General features: G+C 61.2%; 1 protein-coding gene across 1 annotated transcript in view; it reads right to left on the reverse strand.

The window, feature by feature from the left end:
- Positions 1–20150, reverse strand: part of HDAC4 (histone deacetylase 4) — a 179001-nt gene that overhangs the window by 23209 nt on the left and 135642 nt on the right. The window contains exons 17-23 of the mRNA XM_043462161.1: positions 18520–18627; positions 16548–16603; positions 14945–15032; positions 13319–13438; positions 12551–12648; positions 4156–4274; positions 2581–2714 (exon numbers count right to left, since the gene is read on the reverse strand). Coding sequence (XP_043318096.1) covers positions 2581–2714; positions 4156–4274; positions 12551–12648; positions 13319–13438; positions 14945–15032; positions 16548–16603; positions 18520–18627 — 723 coding nt within the window. The remainder of the gene's footprint in view (positions 1–2580; positions 2715–4155; positions 4275–12550; positions 12649–13318; positions 13439–14944; positions 15033–16547; positions 16604–18519; positions 18628–20150) is intronic.

Consider the following 20150-nt stretch of genomic DNA (forward strand, 5'->3'; position numbering starts at 1 on the left):
ACAACCCTGGGCCAGGGAGCACGAGCCCGGGTCAGGGAGCACAACCCTGGGCCAGGGAGCACGAGCCCGGGCCAGGGAGCACAACCCTGGGTCAGGGAGCACGAGCCCAGGTCAGGGAGCACAACCCTGAGCCAGGGAGCACGAGCTCGGGCCAGGGAGCACGAGCCCACGTCAGGGAGCACAACCCTGGGTCAGGGAGCACAAGCCCGGGCCAGGGAGCACAACCCTGGGCCAGGGAGCACGAGCCCGTTCAGGGAGCACAACCCTGGGCCAGGGAGCACGAGCCCGGGTCAGGGAGCACAACCCTGAGCCAGGGAGCACGAGCTCGGGCCAGGGAGCACGAGCCCACGTCAGGGAGCACAACCCTGGGTCAGGGAGCACGAGCTCGGGCCAGGGAGCACAACCCTGGGTCAGGGAGCACGAGCCCGGGCCAGGGAGCACAACCCTGGGTCAGGGAGCACAAGCCCGGGCCAGGGAGCACAACCCTGGGCCAGGGAGCACGAGCCCGGGTCAGGGAGCACAACCCTGGGTCAGGGAGCACGAGCCCAGGTCAGGGAGCACAACCCTGGGCAGGGAGCACGAGCCCGGGTCAGGGAGCACACCCTGGAGCCAAGGGGCACTGAAGCCTCGGCCAGGGAGCACGAGCCCACGTCAGGGAGCAAAACCCTGGGTCGGGAGCACGAGCTCGGCCAGGGAGCAAACCCTGGGTTCCAGGAGCAGAGCCCGGCAAAGGGGGCAAACCCTGGGTCAGGGAGCACACAAGCCCGGGCCAGGGAGCACAACCTGGGCCAGGGAGCCGAGCCCGGTCCAAGGGAGCACAACCCTGGGCCAAGGGAGCACGAGCCGAGGTTCAGGGAGCACACCCTGGGCCCAGGGAGCACGACCGGGCCAAGGGAGCACAACCCTCGGTCAGGGAGGCCACGAGCCCAGTCAGGGAGCACAACCCTGAGCCAGGGAGCACGAGCTCGGGCCAGGGAGCACGAGCCCACGTCAGGGAGCACAACCCTGGGTCAGGGAGCACAAGCCCGGGCCAGGGAGCACAACCCTGGGCCAGGGAGCACGAGCCCGGGTCAGGGAGCACAACCCTGGGTCAGGGAGCACGAGCCCAGGCCAGGGAGCACGAGCCCACGTCAGGGAGCACAACCCTGGGTCAGGGAGCACAAGCCCGGGCCAGGGAGCACAACCCTGGGCCAGGGAGCACGAGCCCGGGTCAGGGAGCACAACCCTGGGTCAGGGAGCACGAGCCCGGGCCAGGGAGCACGAGCCCGGCCATGGGAGCACGAGCCCGGGCCAGGGAGCACGAGCCCGGCCATGGGAGCACCACGGGAAGGTGGCCGCACAGGCCGTGCCTCACAGGGAGCCGCCCTGCGACTCTGCCTCTTGCTCTCCCTGCCGGAGTTCTCGGATCCCCCCCCGTGAGCCCCTGGGTGCAGCCGCTGGGTGCTGCTACTTCAGGAAGGACACACCTGCCCAGGGGCGGGGCTCAGGCACCCCCACGGGGCACCAGGTAACCCTGACCCTACTGAGAGAGGGTCTGCGCACTCTGAGGACGTGGAGAAGCCCTATTTCATCTGATGGGCCCTGCGGAGGGCAGCAGCCTCCAGGTGGCCCCGGGTGGGCCTGCACCTCCACAAGGCCCCCACGAGGCCCTCTGTGTCTGGGGAATGTGGACCCTGGGCCTTTCCCCGCTGTGGGCCGGCTGGCGACCTGGGCCACTTGCCCAAACACCAGCGGCTCTTTCCTTGGCTCCTCATGGTGACGCCGTGGAAAAGCAGCCAGAGAAAGCCGTGTGGTGGGTGTGGTAACCACCCACGCTCCCCTGATGGGGTCAGGAGGCTGGGACAAGGCCTCGCGTCCCAGGCCGTGGATGGATTTAAGGCTTCAGGAAGAGCATGGTTCCGAAATCCATGGTGGAAGCCAGAGCAGGTTTCTGTCACGAACTTCAGATTCTCAGAACCAACCCAGGCAGTATCCCCACCCCCATCCTCCCCCCGCAGCAGCCGGGTGGCTCTGTCCACCAGGAGCGCCAGTGGGCGTGAGTGTCCTGGCCCGATGGCATTTTAGCCTGGGAAGCTGCCTCCCAGCAGGCCTCCCTTCATGGAACCCTGCAAAGTTCCCTGTCTCAGTCCAGACCCGCTGAGCCCCGCTGTCAGGCCAGGGTGCTGAAGCCAGTCCTGGGCATCTCCCAAGGGTCAGAGCAGCGGGGGAGCCACAGGGACCCGGGCCCATGCCCCTGAGATGGCGCAGTGACACCTCCCCCAGGACCTGCTTCAGGACGTCCCAGAGAACCGACCATCTGCGAGGAGGAAACCAGGTAAACGCATTCCCCTGCGGGCCCCACATCAAGGCGAGTGCCTTTAAAAGACGGATCCTGAGCCGTGTGCTTATAACTGTGGACCACAACCCAGTTATAACATGGCTTATGACTGTCCCTTTGCCCTCCCGCTTCCGGCCACAACCAGACAGTCCTGTCGGGTGGGCAAGCTTCCTCCCGGGTGCGAGTGGCAGATGCACGGGACAGCGGGGTAGGGCAGGGCAGGGCAGCCCGCGGCCCGGCCCCTGAGCCCCCAGCCCTCCTACCTCATTCCCCAGCAGGGCAGAGACGCAGGCTTCCGAGGCGTCGCAGATGGCTGTGAGATCGTGGCCCCCCTCCAGTGCTAGGACGACCCGGCCGCCGGCCAGGCCCATCAGCTGCTTCGTCAGGTACCCAAAACCTGCGAAGGACACGGGAGAGGCAAGTGGCGGGTGAGGCCAGGCCGCAGCGCCGACGCCTGGCAGTGGATCAAACTGCCCGGGGGCACATCGCATTGCCTTACCGAGGCCCCGGGGCTGGCACTCCGAGTGAGACACCTAATGGAAGCCAGGTTGGCTTGTGATAAATTCATTGGAGGATTTCGGCTTGGGATTCTTTTTGATCTCCGTGGGAGTAGGAATTACGGTTTCGGGGCTTTGATTTTATAATGCTGCAAATCATCTCGTTCGGGGGCAGATAGGAGCCCCGGGGGAGCCCCCATCTCGCCTGCCGAACCACAGAAACAGGGAGGCAGGAGGGCGGCGGACAGGGTGGCTGCCGGGGCCCGGCCACGTCCATCCCAGAGCCCAGGGCGTTCCGGTCGGCCGAAGTGCCGGGCACAGGTGTGCCAACACACTCACGCATGTGTCACCACCGCGTGCGCCCCTCCAGGGCCCTCCCGCGTCCACATCTGGCTTTCATCAGCAGCTGTGGTCCGTGCACTGCAGCCCAACACCCTCCCCACGGGGAACGAGAACGACCCTCCTCGGGGAGCCAGGCCGCCTGACCCCGTCTATCCGCACAGGCCGGCGCTCGGCAGAGCGGGCCCGAGGCTGGACTCTGCCTCCGGGCAGCTGTGGGCGCTGGTGAGGCCCTGGGGTTCCCCAGCCTTGGTTTTGTCTCCGATGGCAACAGTGACGCTGGCTCGGAGGGGACTGCAAGGACCCCAGGAAGCACTCAGGGCGTGGGCCCCCTGCGCTGGGCATGGAGGACACGTGTGCCCTCTGTCTGTCCCGGTCTCAGCCCCTCGGGCCCCGGACCGGGCAGGTGGACTCTGCGAGGCTGTCCTCTGTTGCGGGGTTTCCTCTTTGCTGCACCATGCTCTCCCCATGTGGGGGGGGGGGACAGGCTCCCTTGACTAGTGCCCGCCCTGGGGAACCCCAGGCATCCCGACCATTGCAACCCCCAAGTCGCTGGTCAGGGTGGGGGCGTCCAGGCCGCTCTGTGGCTGGCACTGGGGTGGGGTGGGGTGAGTTATCACCTGCATGATTTGCTAGAGATGGAGAGGACACACAAGTCTCTCCTCTCCTGACTGGAGGGAGCCTGCTCTCAGCTCTTTCTGTCTTCACAGAGTTTAGGGCCGGCACCCCCCAGGCCCCACGTGGGACGACAGCCCTCAGGAGGAGTGGGACCCGGCCCCAGCTGACAGCAGCAGTGGGCAGGCCACAGGCTTGCTGGGCCTCTGGGCCGGGAGCCCCTGCAGCCTGCGGCCTCGTGCTCTCTGGGGAGCCGGCGTTGTGGTTTCGGTAAGGTGTGAGGACATCTTTGGGGTTTTGGGGCTGTCTCCTTCCACAGCCACTGGAGGGGATGCCTGGCGCGCGCACCGCCCGTCTGACAGCTGGCCGCCCGCAGACCCGACTCACACTTGGCGGAGAGGTTGTAGCCTCCGAGGGGTGTGGGGTGGCCCTCCACGGCGTCGAAACCCGAGGATACGAGCACCACGTCTGGGGCGAACTCGCTGGCGATCGGCATGACCACGGTCCTGCACAGGGTGGGGGGGGTAGACGCTGCGTCAGCCCAGGGCAGCCCCTGTCGCTGGCTGCCGGGGCCCCGGGGCCGGGCGGCCAAGCGGGTGGGGGCGCCCCAGAGCCCACGCCCTGGCCTTCCATGACCCCAGCCCCTGAGTCCATGCTGTCAGCTGCTTCGGACCAAATGACCTGCTGCTGGGATGCAGGAGGGACATGTAAGGTTAATTATAAACAAATCCAACACTTAGGATCCCTAAAGGGAAAACCGATGCTTCAGTTTAAGAAAACCGACTGGTTAGAAGTATAAACAGACATTGAGGAGGTCAGGGGCTAAGTTACATTCGGGAAACAAGGCTAGAAAAGTGGGGGGAAGCTCTTGTTAACACAACTGACTCAGGAGCTTGCAGCCTGAGTGTACGGCTCGGCCTGGAAATCTTGCTTCATGCTGAGACAGGGAAGACTCCTGTCCAGTCCAGCGTCTGACCTGGAGCCAGCCTCATGGGCCTGGAAATGCCCCCTGACTTTCTGTCTCCCTCCTGCCCGGCTCCTCACCTCTGAGACATATCCCCGCCCCCAACCAGGTCTTCAGAAGATTGTGTGGGAGGGGCTTAGTGTGCTGGGCATGACCAATGGTCCCCGCCCCTCACAGGCCGAGCCCCAGAGAGGACCATGGCCACGGGGCGGGTCCCACAGAGGACCATGGCCACGGGGCGGGTCCCACAGAGGACCATGGGCACGGGGCAGGCCCCACAGAGGACCATGGCCACAGGGCACCCCCTGAAATCCCACAGGCTGTCATCAGGATGATATGAAATCACCGTTTATGACAGCAAAGTCAACTCTGGAAGATGACAACTTTGGCCAAAGAAACAGAATCAGTTCCATTCAGTTCAGTTCAGTCACTCAGTCGTGTCCAACTCTTTGTGACCCCATGGACTGCAGCACGCCAGGCCTCCCTGTCCATCACCAAGTCCTGGAGTTTACCCAAACTCATATCCATAAGAAACAGAATGCTCAGTATTAAACACCTCTCATCTAGGAATGATCCTGGGTTGCAGTCCTGTTGAGAGGTCCCTCTGATTTCAGGTGGGGGAGGGCCGAGAACCCCGGAGAGCCACACACAGGTGAAGACCCGGCCCCTGCTCCGTAGGATTCGCAGTGAGGAGCCAGGAGGCCCAGCTGGACGCCTGCGACCACACACGGCCCAGGGGGCTTCCCCGGGAACGTCCACCTGCGGCGGGCCAGGTGCTGAGAGCGTCCACCACCGAGACTCGCCGACTTCACCCCTGGCACTTCGCCCACCAGGAAACCCCCTTCTGGAGCCAGGGAGTCACAGGCCGGGTGGGCCTTCGGCATCCCGCCGCTTCTGTTCTTTGCTCTGAGGCTGTGCCCTGTTCAGCTTCCCCCAACGCCTCTGCAGAGCTGACGGAAGCGCTCCCAAGGACCCGGGCTCTGGGCCTTGGGGGCCACCCCTCAGGTCCCAGCAACACTGCATGTGGATCAGACCAGGGGCTGACAGCGTTCCTGCTGAGGGCCAGGGAGCAGACACTTCCGTCTTCGGGACATCTGACTTAAAAAACACAAGGTGGGACTTGGCCCCTGGGCTGCTGTCTGCCAGCCCTGCCCAACTCCTGCCATTCCGACTCTGCTAAAGTTGCTCCACACACGACACCAGCCCCAGCTCTGAACGCTTCTCTGCACCAGTGGGACGAGAGCTCACAGGAACTGGAGATGCGACGTAGAGAGCGTGGTCTCTTTTTCTGGCTGCGCCACATGGCATGTGGGATCTTAGTTCCCCGATGAGGGGTCAGACCTGTGTCTCAAGCACTGGAAGCGCAGAGCCTTAACTGCTGGATGCCAGGGAAGTCTGCAAGCGCTGTCTTCTAAACACAGCACAGGCATCAGAGCAGGCCCTTGGGGCTCGCGTGGAAATTCCTGCTCCAGGCTGGTAGGATGGGGGGGCCCACCTCGGGATCCAGGAAGAGCCGTCTGCTCTCCCTCCACGCCCGGCAGCTGTGTCTGTCCCCCTAAAGGCACAGGCCACCGTTCCACCCTGCGAGGACCTGGCAGGCCCCTCTTCACGAGCCCTCATCATTCCAGCGAGGCTGGTTTTTAATTATTTTTAATGAAGTTCTTGTCACATAAACTTTGTCTTTGGGTGGGAGACTGGCTTTGGTCGCAATCTTGGTAGTGATTTTAAAGCCGGCACGATGTTTCAGTGAAAACCACAGACGTTTCAAGCAGATGCTGGCTCATTCAGAGAGCTCCGGCAGCCGTTTTGAAGCAAGTGCATGTGGGCGCTCTGCTGCTCCGCTTTGAAGTATCGCGGAGCGATTTCATTTCTAATCCCCCCACAAAATTAAAAAAAACAGCCCTGTGAAAACCATCATTAAAGGAGGTGAACACTGAGAGGGTCCCTGGCGTCTGTGCTGGGTGTGTGGCTTCGCCCCAAAGCCAATCATAACAAGTTGTAAAGCATGGCTGATCCCACGTGTTGGCGTGTGGGTGTGTGGTGTGTACATGCACGTCTGCAGGGTTTGGGGAGGGGGCTGGCTCACCGTCCAGGTGGGAGTCTGAGCACCTGGGAGAGCGGAAGTCCGTGTGCACACCCTCCTTTCCTCTTCCTGACTGGGACGATCGACGCTGTAATCCCGAACGCTTTTTACAGGAGGAAGATCTGAAATGGTGCTGTGTGCCGGGCGTGTGCTGGGTGGGTGTGCAACACACACTGAGCCCCGAGAAACGTCGCCTCTCCTTGACAGGACTCGGCTTCCTCCTGAGTAGCAGAGGGCTGGACGCGTCACTACTGACCGTCTGCCAGTCTGCCTTCTGGACCTCCCAGGATCACCCCACCCGGGACCCTTGTGCCAGAAGCAAGCTGCCAGCCCATGACCACTTAACAGGTGCTACAAAGAAAACGGGAAACTGCCTGACGTTTTATTTCTAGGATGAAGTTTTAATGAGCAGTTTAGTCTCAGAATAACAAGATCTAAATATCTGCTAAAGGCCTTCCCTCAAACCGCTGCTCTAAGGTGAGTGGGTCTAGGGGGTCTTTGGCGACCTTCGGCAGGACAACCGAGGACAGCACGGAGGGCCAGGAGCCGCTCAGGGCAGCTTTCAGGGAGGAGACCCTGAGAGAGGAGGTGGCCAGATGCAGCTCTGGATGTGGGAAAGCGGGGCGGGGTGGGGGGGAAGAGGGCTACAGGGACGAGCCGCGGAGATCCCGGGGCCTTGAGCCCCACAAACCACCCGCACAGCTGAGCTCCCGGCCCGGAGCCTTCGCTCTGGACACACGCTCTGCCCCACACCTCCATCCTTTGCTCGCTGGCCAGTCCACACCTGCAGCCAGGTTTCCACAGGGGAAAGCCAGGCCGGGCGCCAGGGGAGGGGCGGGCTTGGCAGGCCGGATGACAGGGTGGACGTCGCTGATGGGCCAGTTCCTGCTCGGGCCAGCCTGGCCGCTCCGTGAAGGTGGCAGCGCCCGGGGGTGCTACGGGGCCCCTGCAGCTCCCAGAACCATGTCTTATCAGCCACACCGTAACCTCGCATGGCCAGACTCTGGGGTATGCCAACATGCTAACTCCCAGCCCACAGTGAGATCTAAATGCACGAGCTGATTTAACAGCTGGCTCCAACTTCTAAAAGATAAATGACTTCTCAATACACCACCCAACTGGGGCCCGCACAAATCCACCAGACTGGCGGTCAACGGGCCGCGGTGCTGTGTTCGGGGGCTGTGCCCACCGGTGCCAGGGCCTTGGCTGGAACCAGGTTTCTGGCTGCTACGCTGCCCCTGGCTCCCTGCTGCCCCTCCGAATGCCCTGGAAGCACTGTCCACGCAAGCTGGCCCTAAACACCCCTCCCACGTGGCCCCCGCAGCCTTCGCCCCGCAGGCTTCCTTGTTCACACTCACTGCTGTTTTGGACTGGTTTCACAGTTCACGTCTCCAGCCAGGAGAGCGCTCACTGGCTGGAGGTGCCGGGCAGAGGACGCTGACTGTGGATGCTGAACCCAGACCCGGTTTTACAAGAGGTTGTTGCTGGGAGCCCAACAGCACGATTTCAGAGACGGCGTTTTGATCACCGAAAACTTCCTTTCATTTATGTTCTGCAAAGGGAGGTATGTGCCCTCTGGGATCTGGAATTTCTGTACACCAGCCCTGGGGGGCCCGGCCTCTGAGCCCCCTGCCCTGGGAGCCCACATCCTCTTGAGACCTCGCCCCCTCCACCAGGACTGCAGGCCAGGGGCCCAGCACCTGCTCATCAAGTACCCGAGCTCTGCTGAGAGTCGGGATGGGAAGGAAGACAGTGATGACGGGAACGTGACTGTCCTGGCTGGGTCCCGCAGCGGTGACGCCGTGGCCTTGGCAGGCTGAAAGCCGCTGAAGGCCGCCCCAGCTGCCGCCCTCCCCCAACAGGCTCTGCCTGTCCCCCCAACCGGAGCTGCGACCCCGAGGCTTGGCCTCTTTGCTCTCTGCTCGCCAGCCTCCATCTGCCAAGGTGAGGACGTCCCTCCCCCCAACCCCCTGCAGGCTCCTGGGCAGCGGGCGGGCACCTCACCACTCCAGACCTCAATGTACTCTCGCCCCCTTCCCGCCCCTGCACTCCAGGCCCCACCCGTCAGCCCCTAGGAGGCCCTTGTGCTTGAAGGCTCCACCACCGGCCGTGGGGTCAGACAGGTGGGTCACACCGCCCGGCCTGCGCCTGTGGGTGCGTCCCCTGGCCCGACACCACGGCTCGGCCAGGAAGCCCCCACCTGAGGGCAGGAGGAGGGCGCGTGCCATCAGCACAGGCCCGCCTCACCTGGGGACCCTGCCGCCCATGAGGACAAGCAGTGTGCACCCCCACCTGTACAGGGGCACAGCGACCACGGGCTGAACACATCGCTCAACTCCCAGGTTTTACTTCTCTTTTCCTTTAAGATCACTGCAGAAGGATGTCCTCGGATAAACGCTCTGCCGAGGAGAAGACCTGGACGCCCCTGAAGAGCTACAGTGGCCGCTAGAGGGGTCCAGGCAGGTGTGTTCACGGCCCCCAGGGGCTGGGCCCTCAGGGACAGGCTCTCCGGAGCAGACACGCTACTGTGAACACAGCCAGTGCCCCAAACTGGACTCTCAAACGTGTTTCAGAGGGTCAAGTTTTATGTATAGTTTAGCTCAACAACAACCAACCAGCGTTTTTAAAAAAGAAAAACATGGAAGAAACAAAAGCCCCTCAACCTTCCTGCAGGGCTTCAAAGGTTGGGTAAATGAAATGAACCTGCCCAGCTGCTCAGAATAGAGGCCGACCTCACTCAGAGAGAGACGAAGGCTTCCACTAGCAAACAGGCAGTTTCACCAGCATCTCTGATAACTTACAACACGGCCTGTACCCCCACACGGCGCTCTGAGGGCAGCAGCAGTCCCGGCTCCACCACTCCTGGGCACCTTTGTAACGCGGCCTGTACCCCCACACAGCGCTCTGAGAGGAGGAGCAGTCCCGGCTCCACCACCCCTGGGCACCTTTGTAACGCGGCCTGTACCCCCACACGGCGCTCTGAGGGCAGCAGCAGTCCCGGCTCCACCACTCCTGGGCACCTTTGTAACGCGGCCTGTACCCCCACACGGCGCTCTGAGGGCAGCAGCAGTCCCGGCTCCACCATCCCTGAGCACCTTTGTAACGCAGCCTTTAAACCCACACTGGGCTCTGAAAGCAGAGCAGTCCCGGCTCCACCATCTCCAGGACAGTCCGGCTCCACCATCCCTGAGCACCTTTGTAACGCGGCCTCTCCCCCACACGGCGCTCTGAGGGCAGCAGCAGCCCCGGGCCCCAGGCCCCGTGCTGCCAGGCGGCAGGGAAGTGAGGGGTTAAGAAAAGTGCACCAGCACCTCCTGGCCCGAGGCCTCTGCTGCTCAGCAGACTTCAAAGCTGCTGGCCTGGCTGGTTTGAATTAAGGTCCCCTTTTCTCCCAGAGTCTCCAGGCCCAGGAGAAAGTGCCGCTGCCTCTGGCTTTCATTAGGGGCAATTTTCTTATCTCTTCTTCATCTCAGGCTTGATCTCCTGAAATGCAACGAGGCAGGCGTGGGTCTCCGAAGAAGGTGCCGCCTGGAAGGCATGCGGCGAGCATCGTCCGGGCCCTGGGGGAGCGGGCAGAGGAGGGGAAACGGCTCCTGACCCTCCTTCCCCCCTCCGATCGATGCCCAGGGAACCATAAATTGTAAACTTCAAAGTGCTATTTTACATTAAAATCAATAAAAGAAAAAAACCCTGAAACAATTTTCCTTTTCAAAGAGGCTATTTGAGCTTTAAAAAGTTCACTTGATAGGGCATCACCATGTACACACTTGGCAGGAGATTAAAACGGGACATCAACAGCAACTTGGGGTGAGGGGTCCGTTGTAATGCCGGTGGGCAGGGAGGGGGAGACCCCCAGGACCCGCCTCCTGCCCGCTTTTCCACCCCATCAGCGTGCCCAGCACCCCGCGACAGCCCTGGAGGCCGGTTCAGTCGGAACCTGGTCCAAAAGAAGAGGGAACTGCCATTTTTATCACTTTAATCTGTAGTTTAAAGACAGCCTCCACCAGAGTTCAGCCATGCCGGGTCCCCTGAGGCATCAGAGGTCACTGGGCTGTATCCACGCCTCTCACCCCAAGTCCAGACACTTTATTCCCCGGGAAGCCCCTGAGGAGGGCCAGTTCTCCGGGTGTGGCGTGACTAAATGCAGGTGGCTGGAGGGCATCCCGGGGCGGGCGGTGATGGCCTCCACAGTGAAGGCCGGTTCTGATTTCCTGAAGCTGACATTTAACCGTGTACGTGAGCGGTTTTCAGATGTGGTGTCCGTTTGGGGGAGTCCTTCTCCCCTAAGTAAGGGGATGGACAATGTCACGATTGCAAGAAAAAGGAAACAACAGTATTAAAACCACTGAGACTGGAGGAGAGTGGTCCAGGGGACGACCCCACGGGCCTTCTGAGGAGGCGATGGGGTCCTGTCTGCACTGACCACTTTCACTGTCTGCGCAGCTCATTGCTTCAGCCGTTATTTGTGGGAACTGGGTGGCAGGCGAAGGGGCCTCACGTCGGTGGAGGCACCCTTGGGCCTGGCCTTTCCATCCCCAGACCCAGACAGCTGCCCTTGAGGCTGGGGACCAGATGAGGGAGCAGAAGCTGTGAGGGTCGTGTGACCCCTGCGGCCACCTCATCCAAAGCCCAGCCCAGGGCAGGAGGCAGGGAGGGTCCTCGGCCAAGCTCTGATGGCCTGGCCTTCGCTAGGATCTCAGCTGCCAGATGCGACACAGTTGTGCTCACATCCATGCACGCCTCCGCATACATAGCCATGTGCACACGCATGCACACACACACAGGTGGGTCACAGCCACACACACACATAGATACAAGCACATCACACACACACACACACGTGCCTGCATGCAGGACAACCAGAGCACGCACTCAGGAGGAAGGGAGGAAAGTCCCCTGGGAACTTGATGGGCTCCAAAGCCTGGTGCAGAGGCCGTGTCTCAAACAAAGACAAAGGTCTGTTGGGCTTTGCCACTGATCAAAACCCTCCTCCTTCCGAGGGGCCCTGGACACACACTTGGCAGGGGCTGCCCCCCCATCCCCCACCCCCACCCCCAGCCACTTGCTCCAACTGAAACAGGAGGAGGAAACCAGTGCTACTAGCCCCGGGAATCCCTTCAGTGTGGCCCAGATCGAAGCAGAAGTCACGGCTCGATGACAAAAGCAAAGACGGTTTCACAGAATCGCCCTGTACCAGATTCCCCTGGCCCAGCCTAACACGACGGAACTGGGGTGAATGGGGGAGTCAACTCCTGATTTTTATGTCCGTAGAGGAGGGATGCTTACTTCTGTTTCCCATTATCTCACAAAAGGTTTTTTAAAGAAGAATTAGGAGATTAGGAGCCTTTTCAGACTGCAGCACCCGATTCTTGTTAACCTCACGCTTTCTGACACCTTCCCCCAGCCTTCCTCACTTTCTTACTATTGAGACCCCAGATGGAGTCCTGGTTTCCATGTGACGCGCAAGACAGGAACCCTGCAGATGGAAGGTGAGAAGATGGTCTTGGGGATGCCACCTCTGGCCTGAAGAGCAGACTGTGAGAAGCCTCGGGATTCGTCCCCCAAAACACAGAGACAGCACGACGGTCCCCGCGGTGCCCGGGGAGGAAGGGGGTGGGCTCACGAGGGAAGGTGAAGGTCAGAGGAGAATGGTGAAGCCCACAGGAGCTGGGGCCCTGCGGGGGGTTCCCGACTGCTCCCTAAGTGCCCCATGGGGCGGAAGCCAGGACCCTCACCTAAAGGCTGCCAGGTACTCTGCGTCTCCCATGGGGGGGTCCAGGCCGCCAGTGAAAGCCATGTTGACGTTGAAGCCCACGCCAGGGCCTGTGCCCACCTGCATGGAGGAGAGAAATGCGTGCCACGACCTGGGTGGCCCCTTGGGGTGCGCCCCTCGCCCGCCGCCCGCCCCTGACACGCTGGCTTTCAGAGGCAAGAGCCCTGTTCCCCCGTGCATGCAGAGTGTGGGGGCCGCGCGCCGCACCCAAGGCGGGGGCACACCCGTGAAGGGCCGCAGGGACCGCCGCGAGCTGGCTGTCTGCCCTGACTTCCCGTCTAGAACGAGACCCCGAGGCGGGCGGGCCCATCTCCTTGGATGGGATTCCCCACTGCCGGGCTTTGCCGCTCAGAGCAGGGACCTTTGCTAAAGTCTCGGGGGTCACTCGGGAGCCCACCGTGGGGCACCCGACTGGCGAGAGGGCGGCCGCCATGGACATGCATGGTGACTGTCCAGCAGCCTCTCCCGAGGGCGAGGGTGCCCGCGCTCACCGGCTGACAGCCCTCGGTCCGCCCAGGTTAGAACCAGGGCTCTCCAGGGTGTCGTCTGCATTCGGATCAGATACGGCCCGTGTGGGCACGTGGACCATACGTAGCCCATGTGGGCACACGCGACGGATCCGGGCTGACAGCCGACCCCAGGCACGCTGGCCCCCTCTGCTCGTGGGCGTGCCCGCACCTGCCCTCCCGCCAGCCCCCCAGGCCGCGCCCGCGGACGGAGTCCCACTCACCTCGTCGGGCGCGCCGCTGCCCGGGAAGAAGTTGCCATCGTCGTAGCGGTGCAGGGAGATGTAGAGCACGCGGGGGTCGCTGTAGAAGGCCTGCTGGGTCCCGTTCCCGTGGTGCACATCCTGTGGGGGTGGGGTGGCTCAGTGCCGGCGCCCTCCCCGGGAGGCCGGCACCCCCGACCAGCAGGGATGAGCCCCTGGCTCGGGGCCCTCAGCGGGTTTCCCGGGTGTCTCAGCGCCCCGGGGCCTGCCGTTTCCAAGCAGGGTCATTTGAGCAGTGTCGTTCCCAACCCCGGGGGGCAGGGGGGGAGCTTGGCACCGCTGTCCCTGCTGGGGTAAATGCCCTTCCTGCCAGCCTGCAGCTCCCACGGCTGCTCACTTGGGAGCGTGGGCTCAGGGCCGGCTCCGTCAGGGGCTGAGAGATGCGGGCAGACCCAGGACACCGGGGGTGCCAGGCCCCAAGCGGTGTGACAAGCCACACGAGTGGGTGGCTGGTGGCCGGTGCGTGAGCTGTGGGCTGCAGACGAGCCACGGTTTTCAGCCCAGGAACTGCTGAGAATCCCGCACATGAATGCTGTCTGAGCTCATTGGAGAAAACGTGGAAAGACAGCTGGAAGTGGGGGACCAGCCAGACTCCACTGAGGCCTGGGGGTGAGGGTGGGGCAGGCGCCACCCGCCACCATCTGCGGCCACAGCAGAGCTTCCCGTGCAGCCCTGGACGGCAGCCGGCAAGCGCCCGCCTTCTCAGGGGCTTCGCGTCCCCAGCATCTCTGACTGCTCCCCACGGGGGGCTGATGAGGGGCTCCCTGGGCTGAACAGAGCAGGCACCAGGTGTGTGAGGACCAGGGTCAGCAGCCCACGCTCTGCAGCCCCAGAACTAATGACCTCTGACCAGCGCCCACCGCCTGGAGCTTGGGGTGTCTTGGGCTGTGCTCCGGTTTTACTTTTCCTAAACTCAGGAGGAACTCTGCAGCATAAAGGATAATCCCGCCTGAGGTACCTGATCTTTTTTAACTAAAAAAATTATGAAATGGATCATAAAAACCAAAGGGAATTTTCTCCCCTCCCCCCCTCCATCTATGGCTTGAAAAACTATATAATAAAGTGAATACCTTGAGTACCCACCTCCTACTTTTGAAATTCAGTTATTCTACGGCGTTTTTTTATAGACTTTACCCTCAGAGGCAGGGCACTGTCAGAAGTGGCCTGTCGCGTGCAAAAGCAAGACAGGGGGTTAAATCGGTAAAAACCGGGTCCCTCACAGAAGCCGGAGTGGCAGTGAGGCAGGACGGCTGGGCCCCCATCGGTGCCAAGGGCCCATGAGCCCCACCTGCCCCCCACCCTCCTACAAGGTTCGGCAAGACCACCCTCCGGCCGCTGCCCTCCACCAACAGCCTGTCTCCAGACACTTCAGAACCACGGTCACTGACAGGATGGGCTGGTAGGAGCTGGCAGCCCTACCAGGGTTTGGGCTTTTACTTTCTGCATCTTTGAGGGAGTTTCCAGAAACTGAAGGTCCGAAAATCCAGTTGTCAGCGGAGGTGGGAAAGCCTGCCTCCTCTCTGTCTGATGGGGGGTGTGGAGTGGGGTAGGGATGAGCTGGCAGCGCCCCAGGCCCCCCCAACTCACCCAGTCCACCACGAGGGTCTTGCTCACACTCAGCCTTTGCTGGAGAAGCTTGGCAGCGATGGCCACGGAGTTGAAGTAGCAAAACCCCCTGCAGGGGAGCATCAGGAGAAACGGAGACAAAACGTGGGCTCTGATTAGTTTGTACACAGCTTGCACAAGAACACTCGAGAATCCCAAGGGTCTAAGAAGTCTGGTGAACCATGGCTTCTGATGAAGCGATCTGGACACCTTAACTGACGCTGATCACAGAGACACACACACATGCACACACATGCACGGACCCTGCATGCAGCCCACCCGCGCTCTCTGGGCGACAGAGTCCATTTCGCTTTGTGCCCCAGGACACCTCCTGGGACATGCACTGCCCAGCTTCCCAAGAGGCACGAAGGCCCATGGAACACAGAAGTTATGATTTTACTTGTTCCCCGTTTATCCCTCCGTGTTCTAGGATGTATACAGTGATTCTAGAGAGGCTTCCAGAGGATGGGAAAAACAAGCTAAGAAAGTGAGTCTAATAAAAATGAAAATCTCCTAAACCTGAACTGCCACAGAAGCTGAGAAGCCTGGGTGGGTTTGCTTTTGGGGTGCAGGCCGGCTGTCTGGAAGCCTGCGGTACCAAGCACCCATATGGAGCCTCTCCTGCCTCACTGGCCTCCGAGACCCCCAAGAGAGCCTCCAGGGAGGAGACTCCTCCAGGCTCCATCCGAGTCCCCTTGGGCCCACTCTCTAGAATATCTGACAAGCCAGACTCAGGTTGGAAAGGTGACCTCAGAGAAGACACCCAGGTCAGCACCCACTGCTGGGTCTCGCAGATGGTCCTGGGCCAGGGAGGGATGCACACGGGTGACGACAGCGCCCTCCTGGGCAACGGCCCTTCCTGCAGCTGGGTCCCGACACCCCCACCGGGGTCGAGGTGGCTCCCTGCCTGCGTGCTTCCTGCTTCTCCCCGCGGCTCTGCCTGCACGCGTGTGCATCACCGACCGACAAGCCAGCGCTCAGCCTTCCAGGACCCGCCCGTCGCCTCCACCTGATGACCCCAACACTGTGTCTTCTGTCTCAGGCCCCGGGAGAAGCCCCCATACGGCACTCGCTGAGGGTTTCCTGTGTCCACTTTGGGCACAACTTGTGGGGTCAAGTCCTGTGACTCCCGCAGGGGGCTTCTCCTGGACAAGGATGGGCGCTGAATCCACATGCCACCCTCCACCACCTCGGCCAGCTCCACAACCCAAAACACAGGCTGGACAGTTGACCACCGTGGTCATGGCCTGGAGACTTGAACCTCACGGTACCAGACTGTGAGCAGGTCGGCTGGAAGGCCACACATGAGCAGACCCGAGGTCTAGAACAAGGAAGCACCCCTTGAACTCCTTCTGGGGCAGCTGACATTCCCTTTCCTGGGCTTGCCCTCAGGCTTGACAGGGAGACGGCGCCTCTGGACTCCCTTCTGCACTCTCAGCCTCCCCTCTGTGCCCCCCGCCGCCCCACTCCGCGTCTTTCCACAGTCACAGCCAACTCCAGCTGCACATCCTGCTGGCCCAGCACACGGGAGGGGTGTGAGACAGTCGTGTGTCCCCTGCCGGTGAGCAACCATGTGTCCACTTACATGGGTGTGCTCTCCTCTGCGTGGTGTCCTGGAGGGCGGACCACAGCAAAGCCGTTCTAGGCACGACACCAGGGGGGAGAGACAGGGACAGAAGACTGGTTTCAGGTCAGTGAGAAAAAGATCACAGGCAGAGTCTGCACAGTTTCCAGCCGCCCCCAGGCGCACAGACGCGGGCGGGACCCAGGGCTCCCTGCGAGCACTTCGGAGACACCCAGGTCCCTTCTGTCAGAGGCCCGCTGTTATCACAGGTCACTGAGACGACAGGTCAGCTCACTCCTGACTTTCCATCTGCAATAGTCTGCTGGCCAGGCTGCGGGCTGCTGAGTGGGGGAGTCTGGGAAGGAGGGGGCAGGAGCCCCTGTGGCCTCGCTCTGATTATAACCAGCAGGAAGTAACTGGATGGGAACGCTGGAGCAAATGAACCTGATGGGGCTCGGCTGCGCCCTGCTTTGGCCATAATGTCAACTTCCCTGCTGTCTCTGCGCCTCAGCTCCCCGGGGACTGGGCATTGCAAAAGGACCACTATCGCCTGTGAGGAAAGTCTACAGGCTGGAGAAGAGCTGCAGGCTGCCCCCTCCAGGCCCTGAAGTCTCTTATGCTTTAAAAAGACCATCTGCAAACCATCCTGCAGCCGCTGTAATAAAGACAGTTTAGACCAGCACGCCCGGTCTCGCCAGCCCAGGAAGCTGTGTGGTCAAGGTCTGCAACGGAGCCCCCAGGGCCATGGACCAGGCTGGCTGGGTGTGGGAAGTGTGCCCAGCCTGCTGTGGAGACTGGGGTGGGGGTGCACTTAGCGGGAGCCCCTGCTCAGCACCGCCCAACCACCTCCCCGTCCCTGGACAGGACCCCACACCCCAGGCCTCTTCAGTACCCCACGGCTCTGTGCCCGCTCCGGTGTAGCTGAGAGCTGACCGGCGGCGGGCGCGGTGGTGGGGGCAGCAGACAGGTCCCCAGTGGAACGGCAGCTCCATGCCAGTGCCCCGAGGGAGCAGTGAAACTGATCAACCTCATTAAACCTTGACGTCTCTTTAACGCCCGTGCAGAGAGATAGGGGTTGTGTAACCAGCCCGGTGGGGCTGTCACCTTGGGGAGAACACGGCTGTGGTCAGGGGGGGATCTGAGCTTCCCAGTGAAAATCAGAGCTTTGGAAAACCAGCTCTTCCCGGCGTGGAGGAGACCCTCCTGATGCGACGGGAGGTGACGGGCACGGTTCTCAGGGTGTGGGCTGCAGTGCACACTGCCTAGTAAGAGGCATCTGAAGGGTCTGGAGCCCTCCATGACCTGTCGAGCCCCTCATCTGCAGACAACCGTGCACCGTGCAAAGTCAGGATAAACGATGCACTCGGTGTGCGGGGCCGCTGGGGTCTCTCATAAAGCAGGAGGACAGAGGCCGCTGGTGTGCTTCAGGGTCTACACGGCAACACGTCTTCAGGACAGCTCCCCTCGCTGAACTGGGGTGTAGCGTCAGAGACGCAGACCCGCAGTCCCCTGAGGAAAACCCACCCCCTCACCCTGCACCATGCCAGGCTGCAATGCCTTCGTGCGCTTCAACCAAGGCCGCGTACGCCAGCCAAGGATGCAGGAGCGGGTGTGACGATCCTGGCTGAGCCACGAAGCCAGATGTACTATCATTGTTAAATTAACAAATATTTGCAAAGACTCCTTTTTCAATCTCGGATGAGTAGTCAGCCTCGGATGACACAACTTCTACGGACAAAAGCTCTCCTGGTCTTTCAGCCACTGTGAGAGGGCGGGGCTCCAAGACTGGCCTTGCTGAGAACCCCTGCCTGGCTGTGCGTGTTCTCACAAGGGGCAGGGTCCCCTGCGGGTCAACGGCGGGGACAGACCTGGGTGCCCCACCCCCCTCGCAGCCGCCCGGTGCCCTGCAGAAGCAGGGAGCATAGGCGGCCGGCGGGCCCCTCCCTGGGCACTCTCCCCCCACCCCGAGCCCCTCCTGCGAGTCCTCACTGACCTTCAGCTCTCCTGTGGCCACCTTGAAGACCAGCTCCACCACGCAGCCCACGGCCAGGCGGGCGGCCCCCGACGAGTGCACCTCGTTCCATATGGTGTCACTGTCCACCTGTGGAGACAGCGCCCCGCGGTGAGCCCGGTGCCCGGTCGGGCACACCGCCCCCGCCCCCGGGCAGCCGGGTCCCTTGTGCTCTGCCTCTAAAACCGGAGGGTCTCGTCTCTCCCTGACTAATTACAGAACACAGCTCACATTGCAGTTCACTTTTTTTTTTTATTTTGAAGACAAGCCAAAAAATACTAAACAGGAGAAGGTCGGTAAATGCACCCAAAATAGCACGCCTGCGTTCTCACCCTTCTGAGGCGTCATTTCTTTTCTCAGTGGCTCCAAGTTACTCCACGCTGAGAGTCATGATGTCAAGGTTACCTAGCTCCCCCTACCTCTTTTTTTAAATTGCAACTGCAGCTGAGTTACACTCACAGTCAGCAAAATCAAATGTTAAGAAGGGTTAGAATTAGCTGTTTGCTGTTCAGTTGCTCAATCCGACTCTTATGGATTGCAGCATGCCAGGCTCCTCTGTCCATGGGATTTCCCAGGCAAGAAGAGCAGGTTGCCATTTCCTTCTCCAGGGGATCTTCCCAACCCAGGGATCAGACCTGTGTCTCCTGCTTTGCTGCTGGCTCAGATGGTCAAGAATCTGCCTGCAATGTGGGAGACTGGGGTTTGATCCCTGGGTTGGGAAGATCCCCTGGAGAAGGAAATGGCAACCCACTCCAGTATCCTTGCCTGGGAAATCACACGGACAGAGGAGCCTGGTGGACTACAGTCTGTGAGGTTGCAAAGAGTCAGACACGACTGAGCAATTAAGCAACTCCTGTTTGCAGGTGGATTCTTTTACCACTGAGTTAGAATTAGAGGCCTCTCCGAATGATGATGCTATTTCATGATGAATTTACAGAGAAGCTCCGCATGCATGGCGGGAGTTAACAGGGACGGGCGCATAGGGGAGGAGAACCCGTCTCCTGGACACAGCCCTGGTGGACTCAGCCTGGGATGGCAAACCTGCCAGGTAGCTGTTCTCCATCCAACAGAAACAAATGTGTGGCACAAACCTGTTGGGCAATTTGTTTGTGTGATGGTTTTTTATTTACCCCTTAGATGTACAGATTTCAAATTCCAGCTAATATGGGTGGGAAAGAAGTCAGTGACTTGAGGAGCCTGGGGGCTGGGGATCAGGGGCTTCGATGAAGAAGTCCCTGGTCCCAGGTCAAGGGCCCCCTCCAGGTAACCCCAGGCAGGGTAGCTGGTGCCTTGCCGCACACGCCTGGGACTCCCATCCTCTTCCTGGGGAAAGCCAGGCCTAGAGAGGGCTCTGGAAAGCCTTAGTGACAAGCCCATTCACTAGGAGCTGAGTCTGCAGGCCTGTGAGAACCTGCTGCCTGCAGCAACCCCTTCCAAGCCCCGAACACTTGGGGCCCAGACACACGGGCTGAGCTGCAGGTGAGGGTCTGGCACCCCGCCCCCGCCAGGGTCGGCGCCCAGGCCCTGATCATTATGTGGGATGGATGGGTTTCTTTCAATGAAGTCTTGAGGCTTCATCTTCAAAGCAAGATGATTTAAAATACATTTACGAG

Source organism: Cervus canadensis, chromosome 2 (assembly GCF_019320065.1).
Source record: "Cervus canadensis isolate Bull #8, Minnesota chromosome 2, ASM1932006v1, whole genome shotgun sequence".
Classification (NCBI taxonomy): domain Eukaryota; kingdom Metazoa; phylum Chordata; class Mammalia; order Artiodactyla; family Cervidae; genus Cervus; species Cervus canadensis.